Genomic DNA, 13,211 nt, shown 5'->3' with positions numbered 1-13,211 from the left:
TGGGTCAACTCAGGTGTGTGAAAATGGCGCAATTCATCTTCCAGGCCTGTGTGAGGCGCTGTGACGCCACCACAGATAATAGAACAAGATGTAGAGGGCACATGTGCAGTTTTTGTGGAATGTAAACAATGAAAATGAAACTGATTCAAGGATTTGGGATCAACAGAAGAGACAAGGAGGAGAGTTTATTCTTCAGACGTAACAGAACTAAAGCAGAAAATCCTGTCAGTGACTTTTACTGTCAGTCCAAAAACACAGACTGACTCGTGTTTTTCTACTTGTCACCTGTGGCTTGTGGACTACAGTGGAGCAAAGAGGAGTGGAGTAAAACCATCATAGATCCATGAGATGTTGTGACAAAGGCGCCACGTAAATGGCGTTTTGAGATCTTTCCTACTTAGTTTGAGAAATGTTTGTTTACAGACCCCCAAAATGCCGGTGTGTTTTTGTTGGTTTTCATAAAGGTGGCACATGGAGCACACAATTAACAGTATGGTAATAATCATGATTTTGTTTCAGGAAAGTAAAAGTTTAAATTTTATTCTTGTACTTCCATAGAACTTCCCACTTGTGATCATCTGCACTTCATGTGCTGTTGGAGAGCTTTGGTCTGAAGAACAGGCTGAGGCTCCTGCGTATCTCGGTGGACTGCAGGCCGTAGATGAGCGGGTTGGCGCCGCTCGGCAGCAGGTGATACATGATGGTGATGAACTTGCGCTCCTGAGTAAGGCTGCTTCCGAAACGGGCAGATTGCTAAGAGCTCTTACGCCAAACCGGATGTGCGTCAGCGTCCGCCATGGCAAGTTGCCTCCGAATTGGTAAGTCAGTTAGGAAGTAGTTAGGAAAAGGAGCCTTGATGTTAACTATCATAGCCACTTTAGCATAGGGACCTCTGATGCTAACTAACCAGTGATTAGGAGCTATGTGCCATCCCACAAGCCACTGCGCCAAATCCCCCCCACCCCCCTCGCCCCCACCCTCAAGTGATTCATGCGCAACCACTGTTGATTGACAGGAGCACATTTAATAATAAAAATAATAATAATTAAAAATTAAGATTCTGCACAAGCCAAACTTTATAAAAGTGATAAATCCATGTTGTCGTCCCCACAGCTCAGTCACATGTCAGTGTTAAAGAGTAAACTCAGGAAACAGATTAAATGCTTTTGTTTTCATTTAGTAGAAACTTAAGCCACATGGATCATTTGCAAAATGTAGTTTTATGAAACAGCTGTTGAAATAAAATAACACTAAAGGGAAATGTTTGGATCATTTGGATTTATTTTTCTCCTTAAATGTCTTTGTTTGGACACTATGTTGTTGTTGGACACTAGGGGGCGACATGCACTTTTGTTTGGCCTGCACTCCACCAATAACTTTAAAGAAGAAGAAAAGCAGCTGTTGGTGATGTCACTTCCCTTTCCCCTGTTAAAGGACGGACGGATTGTTCAAAATGCTGCCGAAGGTCTAGTTCCCTAACTGCATAGAGGTCTAACAGTTGACCCCATGAAAGGTTAAGGAGTTAGTTGCTAGTGTTAGCGCTTAGAGGCTACAATTTGATGGTTTCGGATTGAGCCTAAGTTTTGGAAACCTGTGGAACGCGATGATCAGCAACCCATCAAAGAGGTAAACCAGGTAGGACAGCAGGTGTGTGGAGCAGGTCTGCAGAGCTCTGCTGTTCAGAGAGGCGTTCTTACTCCTCAGACAAATCACCATTATCTTGGAATACGTCAGAACCATGCTCCCCATTGAGCTGGAGAACAGAACTACGGTGAAAAACAGTCCATAGATGTTATTGATGTATGTGCTTTCACAGGAGAGTTTAAACAGCCCCAAGTTGCTGCAGTAAAGTCCAGAGACCAGGGTTCAGCAGCGCGTCAACCGTAACGTCAGCCCGAACAAAACTGCCACAAATATAAAGGCCACGCCCCACGCCCAGACCACCAGCCTCACCACGGTTCTGCCGGTCATGATCGCAGAGTACTGCAGCGGCTTGCAGATGGCCACATACCGGTCGAAGGCCATGATCATTAGGATGGTGTGTCCTGTGGTATTGGTGAGTTGGGTGAGGAACGCTTGGATGACACAGCTGTAGAGGTGGATGGTGCGGAGAGATGGAGCACGCAGCAGGTCGGCGAGGAGGCGAGGGATGAGGCGTCTCTGCCAACGACCTGCTGTTCATCAGCAGCACCGAGCCGTCAGAGCTGTTGGCCATCCACTGCTGAGGATTAACAGGACAACAGGTTTTAGAACAGGCCCTTCAGAAGGAAAAGTGTACTACAGTCAAAGTCACGTTTAATTTTTGCAAATAGACAATCGAAAAAGACTTTTTCGAAGGGCTGTAACAGTACACGTTCAGTTGGTCCACTTTTGTTGCACAATTTTGGGCTATTTATTTAGCAGCACGAGTTTCACAAATGTTTCCCATGGACGCTATTGAGTGACAAACTGCTCCTTGGCCTAATTTGGTGTTTTATTCATCTCCTTCTGAGTGGTGGCAGTCACAGTATGTCCCTGCCTGTACTCTACAGATGTTGAGTCCACAATATCACAATTATTATGATTATAATTTTTTGCCTGAAGGCTTTATTTGATAGAACAGTACAGAGTGCATGCTTATGTTAAAAAAATAACCCTCAAATTCACTTCTGAGGGTCAAATCAAATAAAAATGCAGTCATAGCACTCATTTGGCTTCCATTGCTGTTGCCATGCTGGAATACAATCTGCATAAAGCCCAAAACCAGCAACATCTGTAGAGTACAGGCACATGCTGTGACAAGACTGACTCTAAGGATAGATCACTTCACTTGCTGACAACCGCTCTGGCAGAGGGGCAGCGAGAGACAGAGGAGACAGAGGTTTGGCAGACTGAAGAAGTTGGTATCAAAATAATGTATGGCAATACGGTTTGTTGGGCTCCGTGTTGCTCGTGCTGATTTGTACAATATTAGTTGTGCCTACTCTTCCTAAACATGTTGAAGAAAAGCCAGCCATGCCTACCAAAAGCACAATGGAGCGCAGGACGCAACATCGCTCTCCTAAGCAATGGGAAGCGCCACTTCTCTCATCATCAATCAAAGCTGCTAAACGTTTTTGTTTTAATTGGGCTTTGTGGAGGAGTATTGTTGCTTCCGATAGTGCACATGTACATCAAAGCGAACATTTTAGCAGAAGAGTCGTTTGAAGGATCCCAGTACCTCCAAAGTACAAACACGTTTGGATATGGACACGGTCAACTTATCATCTTCATTGCAATCTTAGACAGAGGGGCTGCAAGACCCGATCAAATCACTAAATCAGACAAACCCTATACTCGAAAGAAAAAGATCCTAGCCGATTTGACTAAAACTACAAATGTGCTATGTCTGCTAATGTTGTTAGCCGGTGACATTAACCTCAATCCAGGCCCTGTTGCGCACCGCGACATCTTGCGGCTGCCAAGTCCATCGGCCCGCACTGCAACTCGGTCCACACCGACGCAGGTGAAAGACACCGCCCGGCTGGGTACGCCGTCTTTCCGCGTCTCGGATGTGCTCCTCTCCCGGATGGATACGGTGGTGCCAGGGGGAAGCTGTGCCCCGGAGCATAATGAGGAGCGCGCAGGAGGACCAGCGCTGATGATAGGGAACATTCCAACGAAGGAGGAGAGGAAAATTTCATCGCAGGAGCCGGAGAACATACTGCGCGCGTGCCCTGTTCCAATGGCAATGTTATCGAGCCTTGACAGTGGACAAATGTCAAGCGTCACGGAAATACAGGTGCAGGAGGATTTGGGAAATTATTGTCATCCATATCGGAATGAAGGACAGATGCCTAATACTTCAAAAACAGTGAGTAAACATGAAACTCACCAGTTTTTTCCCACAGTGAATCATGTGAACATTTTATGGGACAGCAAAAGTAAACCTAAAGGTATTTTTGGAGCGCATTTGAACATTAGGAGCCTGCTGCGAAAGCATGATGAGGTTAAAATGTTGGTAATGGACTCGAATTTAAAGAAGTCACTTTTGATCATGAATTAGATATTGAATATATTTGTGTTGAAATCTCATTGTCATCAAGTATGCATTTTTAAAATTGTTGTTTTATATAATCCTCCTTCTTTTAAAGATGTATTTTATGATGAGATGAGTAAATTGTTGAAATTGGTGGCTCATAAGTCTGAAGTTATTATACTAGGTGATTTTAATATAGATTGGTCTAATTTTGGTAAAAGGAAAAAACTCAAAACATTAATGACTAAATTTGATTTCACCCAAATAATTAAGGGTGCGACCAGGATCTCAAAATCTTTTCGAACAAGGGTGATCGGATCTTGAAATCATACAACTTTTTAACTGGTTTGTCAGACCACAACATGATTCTTGTTGCCTGAAAATTATGATGACCCCATGGGTCGACTCAGGTGTGTGAAAATGGCGCAATTCATCTTCCAGGCCTGTGTGAGGCGCTGTGACGCCAACATAGATAATAGAACAAGATGTAGAGGGCACATGTGCAGTTTTTGTGGAATGTAAACAATGAAAATGAAACTGATTCAAGGATTTAGGATCAACAGAAGAGACAAGGAGGAGAGTTTATTCTTCAGACGTAACGGAACTAAAGCAGAAAATCCTTTCAGTGACTTTTACTGTCAGTCCAAAAACACAGACTGACTCGTGTTTTTCTACTTGTCACCTGTGGCTTGTGGACTACAGTGGAGCAAAGAGGAGTGGAGTAAAACCATCATAGATCCATGAGATGTTGTAACAACGGCGCCACGTAAATGGCGTTTTGAGATCTTTCCTACTTAGTTTGAAAAATGTTTGTTTACAGACCCCCAAAATGCCGGTGTGTTTTTGTTGGTTTTCATAAAGGTGGCACATGGAGCACCCAATTAACAGTATGGTAATAATCATTATTTTGTTTCAGGAAAGTAAAAGTTTAAATTTTATTCTTGTACTTCCATAGAACTTCCCACTTGTGATCATCTGCATTTCATGTGCTGTTGGAGAGCTTTGGTCTGAAGAACAGGCTGAGGCTCCTGCGTATCTCGGTGGACTGCAGGCCGTAGATGAGCGGGTTGGCGCCGCTCGGCAGCAGGTGATACATGATGGTGATGAACTTGCGCTCCTGAGTAAGTTTTGGAAACCTGTGGAACGCGATGATCAGCAACCCATCAAAGAGGTAAACCAGGTAGGACAGCAGGTGTGTGGAGCAGGTCTGCAGAGCTCTGCTGTTCACATTTTTTCGAACAAGGGTGATGGGATCTTGAAATCATACAACTTTTTAACTGGTTTGTCAGATCACAACATGATTCTCGTTGCCTGAAAATTATCCAAAAAACGTCTGCTAAATATGAACAAATCAAAGTCAAATATATTGACCATTCTAAAGCCTGATTTTCCTGCTGTCGACAATGAATTAATCGCTCTTGATTGGAACACAATTTTGGACAATGACGATGTGCATAGTTGCTGTAAAGATGTAATGAAAATGGTTGAAGGAATCATTTCTAAATTTCTGAAAAAACAAAAAAAAACATTGAAAAAGAGAACACTACCCTGGATTAATGAGGAGTTGAAAAAACAAATGAAACAAAGAGATCTGGCTCTGAAAAAATCTGTTAAGAGCAAACTAAGCAGTGATATAAATATTTTTAAAAGTCTAAGAAATCGAGTCACTACAAATCTAAGAAAAGCAAAAGTGGATTATTACATTACGACAATAACTGAAGCCAAGGGAAGCCCTCTCATAATGTGGAAGCAAATAAATGGTATTGTGAAACCGTCAGGTAAAACAACAACCATCCATGAGCTTAGAAATGAGGGCAGGCAGATTAGGGATAGCAAACAAATAGCGCTGGAACTCAATAATTTTTTTGTTGCATCAGTGGAAGAACTGGTGCAACAATTTAACTCAGAAAAGCAAATACAATTCACTAAGCATCAACCAAGACACCAATACTCTTCATTCTCACTACAGCAGACCAATGAAGCAAAAGCTGAAGCAATAAATTCAGTTAACCAAAGCCACAGTAAGGATCTCTTTCACATAAACACAGCCTTTTTGAAGCGAAACAAAAACACTTTTGTAAAACCTCTGACACATCTGATCAATTAGTCTATTCAGAGCGGACAATTCCCCACACCCTGGAAACAGGTAAGAGTTACGCCAATATTTAAGTCAGGAACACCAGACCACGCTTGTAATTATCGGCCTGTATTCTCAAAGGTGTTAGAAAAAATTGTGTATAGTCAGCTTATGTCTTTTATACAGTCAAATAATATTTTACACCCATTACAATTTGGCTTCCGTCCCCAATACTCAACTGAAACGGCAAACTGCTTCTTTGTGGAGCAACTCAAACTTGCAATAGATGGGGAGAAATTGTTGGCGCTGTCTTTTTGGACCTCAAAAAAGCATTTGACACGCTAAATCATGACATCCTCATCCACAAACTGTCCAATCTCAACTTTACAACATTAACTTTACAGTGGTTCAAATCATATCTTGAATAGAGAGATCAGTGTGTGGTGGTCAATAATCAAATGTCTACATTTTTAAAAATGAACACAGGTGTACCGCAGGGGTCCATTCTCGGGCCCTTGCTCTTTACATTGTACATGAATGATCTGCCAGACTTATGTCCTACAGCAGGATGTCAGATGTACGCTGACAATGCAGTGGTTTATGTGCGAGGGAAAAGTGTGCATGCAGTTTCTGAGGAACTGGCAAAACACCTGCAAACTGTGGCGGTTTGGTTTCAAAACACAGGTCTGTCACTGAATGTAAAAAAAAACATGTCAGTTTGCTTTGCCTCAAGATTCAAGTCCATATCCGAAGAACTAATTTACAGATAAATGGTCACATGATCCAGCAGGTCTCAGAGGTAAAGTACCTGGGCCTTGTACTTGACTCTCAACTTAAATTTGACAGTCACATCAAAAAAATCTGTTGTGTGGCCAAAGCAAATCTTTCCACATTCAGACTGATCAGGGACGACCTCCCGTTTCATGCTGCTCACGCTTTCATGCACGCCATGATCTTCTCGCATATAAGTTACTGCATCTGCTCATGGTCTCTCCCACCGCCACTACAGTCAAGCCATTACAGTCAAGCCATTACAGTCAAGCAACTACAAATGATTTATAACAGAGCGGTAAAAATCCTAGATAGGAAGCCCATTAGGTCACATCATTGTATCAGTCTGAGGAATTTAAACATTTTATCTTTTGACAATTTTATCACATTTTCCCAGCTGAAGCTGATGCATAAATGTTCGAACCAGCCCCACAGGTCTTGAGTGAGCGTATAGTTCCACTCAGGGCTGTGGGTTCAAGGACTAGAGGAGCTCAGAACGGGAACTATCAGATCCCGAAGCGAAACACTTCATTTGGACAATCAGCTTTCTCTGTACAAGGCACTAAAGCCTGGAACTGTTTACCCACTGACCTGAAGGGACAAACTGGGTCCTTTTCAAACACAAACTTAAAGACTTTTTAATCAGAGGTCAGAAATGTGACCACTGACCGTCTGCTGTGTTTATCTAGTGTTGTGCTGTATTATTATATGTGTAAAATGTTGTAGTATGTAACATGAGTTTATGTGACATACTTGTCCCTATTCAAATAAACTTAAATTATATAAACCCATTCATATTAGATGGCCTCAAGAGGGTAATTATCCTTTTAACTTACTTTGGTAATGCTATGATCAAAAACACTCAGTGTAACATTTAGGCCTTGCTGTTGCAGTCCCAATACCTCTGGTTTGGAAGCACTGCTTGAACATTCAGACCAGTATATCAGTGACTCTCTGAAGACTGACAAAAAGAAAATGTGGCTATAGTGTTTTTCTTCATTATGGTGCAGATGATGAAACAGAAAGGGCTCATCTTAGCAGGCGACAGTGAGGCAGACAGTAGGGATCTGAATCCCGCAGGTGCACACTGCTTGAAGTGGAGGCTGGTGGATGGCCCACTGTGGTATATTCTCTTTGAGGTGTTGTTGAAGAGCGTAGATGGCACAGCACGGACTGTAGTTCCAAACAGCAGCACTTGCCACTCAAAGATGAATGGGTCTTCATCAAGGCGCACTTGGTGGAACATACCTTTAATGTCTCCACTCACTGCAATGCAGTAATCGGAGTAGGACACCAAGGTCCAAGTGTCGGCCCTGGCAGTAACTGGTCGTTCAGGGACTGTCCCTGGTACTGAAAGGAACAGGTAAAGCCAATCCTGTGTTTACCATTATGGTGTACCATATGGTGTGAAATAAACCATGACTCTTCGGATTGATCAGATTCTTGTGGGGTGATCTGTGCCACATAACCTGCTTCTTCAAGCTTCTTGACTTCTGCACAGTAGGATTCAGCTCGCTTGGGGTCCCTTGCCAGCTTGGTGTTTCGAAGGCGAGGGAGCACCGCTTCTTGAGGAGCATGTAATTTTACTACTGGAGTGCGTTGGAGCAACGTGGTAGTGTAGCGTTCCACTCCTTTCACATTGACTCTCGTAGTTGCTGACTGCAGTAGGCCCTAATGCCTGTTGATCTTGTTTCGACCTGATGTACGTACGGGGAGGATGTCAAGTTGCCATAAGCGTTCCACATTGCGCCCAAGCTCTTGCCGATCCTCAGCTGTAGCAAGGTGAATTCTGGAAAGGACTCGTTGGACCCTGCAGTGTCCATCCTAGGACTGTGCAGACGGCGATGGGTCCACCTTCAGTTCCTTTGCGTGTAGGTTGGATTGGAGTCAACAAGTGAGGTGCGTCTGACCCAATCAGAATCAGCGGCTGGACTTGATTCAGCAGACATCGCGGGAGACCTTTAAGGTGCTTGTAGTGCTGTTGAAGAGCTCCTATAGGGTAGGACACTTCCGCAAGACTAAGTTCTGAAGCTGTGAAGGCATTGCGGATGAAACAGATGAACCAGTAAGGTGCTTGATGCTGTGATGCATAGTCCGTAGAGCTAGGGTCTCTGGGTTGCCATTGAGGTTCAGCTGTTGGACCACTTGAGGAAGAACAACGGTCCTTTCTGATCCATCATCCAAGATATCCATCGCTTGGTCGCCATTGTGGACTAGGACACTCACGATCTTTAACATGACCCGTTGAGAGCGGTTTGGGCGGTCAAAGTAGATCTGAGTAGAAAGCACGTTGACCATGAGAACAGCGCCAGAACTGGCTTGGGTGGAGTCATGAAGGCTGGTGAGGTGGATCTCCTTACAGACCTTGCATTGGCACTTCAAGAAACAGGTATCTGCTGAGTGGTTCCTTGCACATTTCCAACATCGCTTGCCATCCACTATCCACTGTATTCTTTCATTGGTGCTAAGTTTCTTGAACTCATTGCAGGAGTTGAGATAATGGTCTCTGTTATCGCATCGATGGTAATATGGCTTTGGCTTAGGAGTGGTTTTAGATGGAGCGGAGGTTGATGGAGGTGGCTTCTCATCAAGAGTCAGCAGATCTGGTGTGGACTTGTCCTTTACAGGCATGCTCCGATTGGACAGGCTCTGAGCTGAAGAGTGAGGCTGCACGACTGGAGATCCGTTTTGCTTGGGACTTAATCTGCAACCAGTCAGCGAGATCCGGGAGTGTGTACGTTCTGTCCGTACCTGTCTGCAGGATACTCCGCTTCAGGCAGTATTCCACAAAGCTATCGCGGAGGTTTGGTGGCATCTTGCTCAGCAGACGATCAACATGTGATCCACACAGTAGCTTATAACATTTCTGCCCTTCCAGTGCTCTCAGCATCCTAACTAATGACTGTACAGCTAGGGCGAAGGTGTCAAATGCAGCCGCATCTCCTGGTCTGAAAGCTGACATACTTAAGATGGCGCCAAGCTCAGATTGAACAAGCTGACGTGGCTGACCATACTTGTCTTCTAGTGCTTGGAGTGCACTGGTGTATGGCTGCTGGTGGTACATTAAAAGCTTTGGCTACTTGAAGTGCGCTAGCGTGCTTGAGCTGGCCGAGCAGAACCTGATACTTGTACTGTTCACTGAGGTGAGCACTCAGGAGGTTGTCAAGGGCCATGTTGAGCAATGCGAAGTCACTTTCCCGTCCACTTTCGAAGTACGGCAGTGTAGGCCTGGGAATCCCATAAGCAGATGCAATCAGTAAATCTGCTCCGAATGGTGGTACAGAAGTATGTTGGATAGTAGCCCTTGCTTGATCAGGGGAAGCTGCTGCCGCATGTGGTACTACGGGATCTCCTAGATTGGCTTCTACAGTGGCTACTAGAGCGATGCAAAGCGACTTTTGGATTGGTGAGTAGCAGTGGATATCCGACTTCATAATCCCCTAGATACTGAGGAAGACGGCGGTCTTGTTGTGGCCTTTCTTGGGGCTCTGTAACATCTGCAGTTGCTTGCGTCATACTGTAAGATAAGACAAGATAAGATAATCCTTTATTGATCTCACAAAGGAGAAATTCACTTGTTACAGTCGGCATTCAAGAGGATCACTCAGAGTTAATAATGTAGTTAATAATGTAGTTAATGTAGAGGGCGCTCAATCCGGCTCGAAGGACCAAATGAAGTGGAGGCTGGTGGATGGCCCACTGTGGTTTTTAACTGGTTGAGCACGGTGACAGTACAGGGAAGGAATCCAGAGGAGAGGTGTCTTTAACAAAGTTTATTGATATTGTTGGGTTAAATATGTGGTCTGAAACAATAAACCGAAAGAAAGAAAGAAAGAAAGAAAGAAAGAAAGAAAGAAAGAAAGAAAGAAAGAAAGAAAGAAAGAAAGAAAGAAAGAAAGAGTCTAACTCAGGTTACATACAGTATCATATAGCGCCTAGCAATAGGTATAAATATAAACTGTCTATCATGCAGCTAAATGACTGAGCAATAATACACTGGAAACATATAAACATACTAATTAAGCAGAAAATATTGCCAAAAAAGGAAGAAACAGGGATATATAGTGGGATATATATATAGAAATCACAATGCCAAAACTTCCCCCTCCTGGCCTCCAAAGTCTGACACTGATGCATGAACGAGAGTGTGAGTGGGTGAGTGGTTCCTTCATGGTATAGCGATTTGAGCCAAATGAAGGTATAGAAAAGCGCTATATACAGTATTTGTGACCATTTACCTTTATTAGGGTTCGTATTGGTGTAACTGTAGGGTGCAATCCTTGTACATGCACATTTTTATTTTGATGCTATTAGCAAAATAACTTATTAGATTAGTATATAATAGTAGTTACAAAATATGTGCCCTTTTACCTGCAGGTGACTAGATGTTACACAGAATGTCCAACAGGTGGCGAAAGATTAACATGAGCGACTCTTTATCAACTTTATTACAATATAAATAAGCTATAGATATTAAATGAATGAATACATATATTTTCAATTATAAAATAAATAATAAAATATAGAGTCTGTGTCCATTAATACCTTTGGTTTATACCAAATTAACTTCCCTGATGCCCCAACAATATAAATTCACTGTTTTTAAATAATAACTTTTTGTCACAAACTTCTCCTAAATGTACGCATCACTTTACGAATAACAGTGACCAAAAGGTTAAATACAGATTTTGTGAATGATGTCAGCCTTCATTGCCTGTCACTTCAGAGGAAAGACAGACACTATCAGATGTAATATTTTATCTACCCAAAGTAACACGGTTCTAAACACATCTGATGGTCTATTTGTTCCAGAGGAAACACTGGACAGTTTTGTCCTGGTTAAAGCTGAGATGCTTGATAAAGCTTTCTCCTCCCCACCACATGTCTTTTAGACTCGGTCCCAACCCCGTTTTTTAAAACATTTTATGGATCTTTTAGAGACGAGCTTCTAAACATGATGAATTTCTCTCTTCAGACGGGGGTCTTCCCTGCTCCCTTTAAAGGGGCGGTGGTGAGGCCCCTGTTGAAGAAGAGCAATTTGGACTGTACGGATTTTAATAACTTCATACCAGTATCCAATTTACCATTTTTAAGCATAATTTTAGAAAAACACAGCAGCAAGACTGCCCTCTTAAAGATTCTATATGTCTTTAGATTAAATTATGACTCACAGAAAGTCACATTGTTGGTTCTTCTGGATCTGAGCGCTGCCTTTGATACAGTCGACCACACTATTATTTTAACTCGTTTAAAACAAATCGGCCTCTCTGGTGCTGTACACAAATGGGACATTTTTGGTAAGTGTGGGTACCTCCTTCTTTAAGGTCCATAAAATGACATGTGGTGTGCCCCAGGGTTTAATTTTAGGCCCAGTGCTTTTTAACCTGTATATGTTCTCTCTCGGTGATGTCATCAGGAGATATGGAGTCAATTTTCACAGTTATGCTGATGATAAAGTTATACATTTCCATGTCTCCTGATGACACCAGGCCAATAGATGCACTTTTTAACTGCATTTTAGAATCAAATTCTGGATGACAGAAAACTTTTTCCAGCTTAACCAGGACAAAAATGAAATGTTAATCATTGGCCCTGAGGCCCAGAGAGAGAAACTTTTACCCAAACTACAGTCACTGTCTTTAATCCTTCCTCACAGGTGAAGAACCTGGGTGGGATTTTTGACTCTGAGCTGGCGTTTATTCCACACATTAAGAATATCATAAAGATAGGTTTTTACATCTAAAGAACATAGCCAGAGTCCGCCCCATTCTCTCTCGGGCCAACACGGAGACGCTCATGCATGCTTTTATCACCAGTTGTATCCGCTACTGTAATGCCCTGTTTCTGGTCTTCCCAAAAAGAGGATATCAGGTTTACAACTTTTACAAAATTCAGCAGCTCGTGTCCTGACGAAGACCAGGAGGCGGGACCACGTTACACCGGTTTTAGAATCGCTGCATTGGCCCAGTGTGTTTCAGGATCGATTTTAAAGTTCTTTTAATGGTTTTTAAATGTGTTAATGGTCTTGGTCCTTCTTATGTTTCAGAACTGCTTTTACCTTATGAACCTTCATGGCCCCTTCGCTCCTCCGGCAGGGGTCTCCTAGTTATTCCTGATGTCAACAAAAAGACTCACTGTGAGGCGTCTTTCCAACATTACGGCCTTCGCCTCTGGAACCACCTTTTTAGCTTAGCTTTTAACGGACATCTATTTATTTAGTCCTAGCTATATATTATATAATAATTATATATACATATATATTTATTTCTAGCTTCATTAATTGCTTTTTAATTGTTTCAGGAAAGTAAAACTTTAAATTTTATTCTTGTACTTCCATAGAACTTTCTACTTGTGATCATCTGCATT

The 13,211-nt window shown here is 42.7% G+C and overlaps 1 protein-coding gene across 1 annotated transcript; it reads right to left on the bottom strand.

Annotated features, from left to right (window-relative positions):
* Window positions 1–585: 585 nt before the first annotated feature.
* LOC306970713 (olfactory receptor 56A4-like) lies at window positions 586–3,633 on the bottom strand (the record flags this gene model as incomplete). Its single annotated transcript, XM_079566740.1, is given in 4 exon segments — window positions 586–730; window positions 1,592–1,866; window positions 1,870–2,171; window positions 3,477–3,633. Coding segments are annotated over 4 exon segments (879 nt in total).
* Between the last annotated feature and the right edge of the window lie 9,578 nt (window positions 3,634–13,211).

Source organism: Gobius niger, assembly GCF_951799975.1.
Source record: "Gobius niger genome assembly, chromosome: 11".
Classification (NCBI taxonomy): Eukaryota; Metazoa; Chordata; class Actinopteri; order Gobiiformes; family Gobiidae; genus Gobius; species Gobius niger.
Note: the sequence above shows the minus strand (reverse complement) of the source record. Positions and strands in the feature narration are given on the sequence as shown.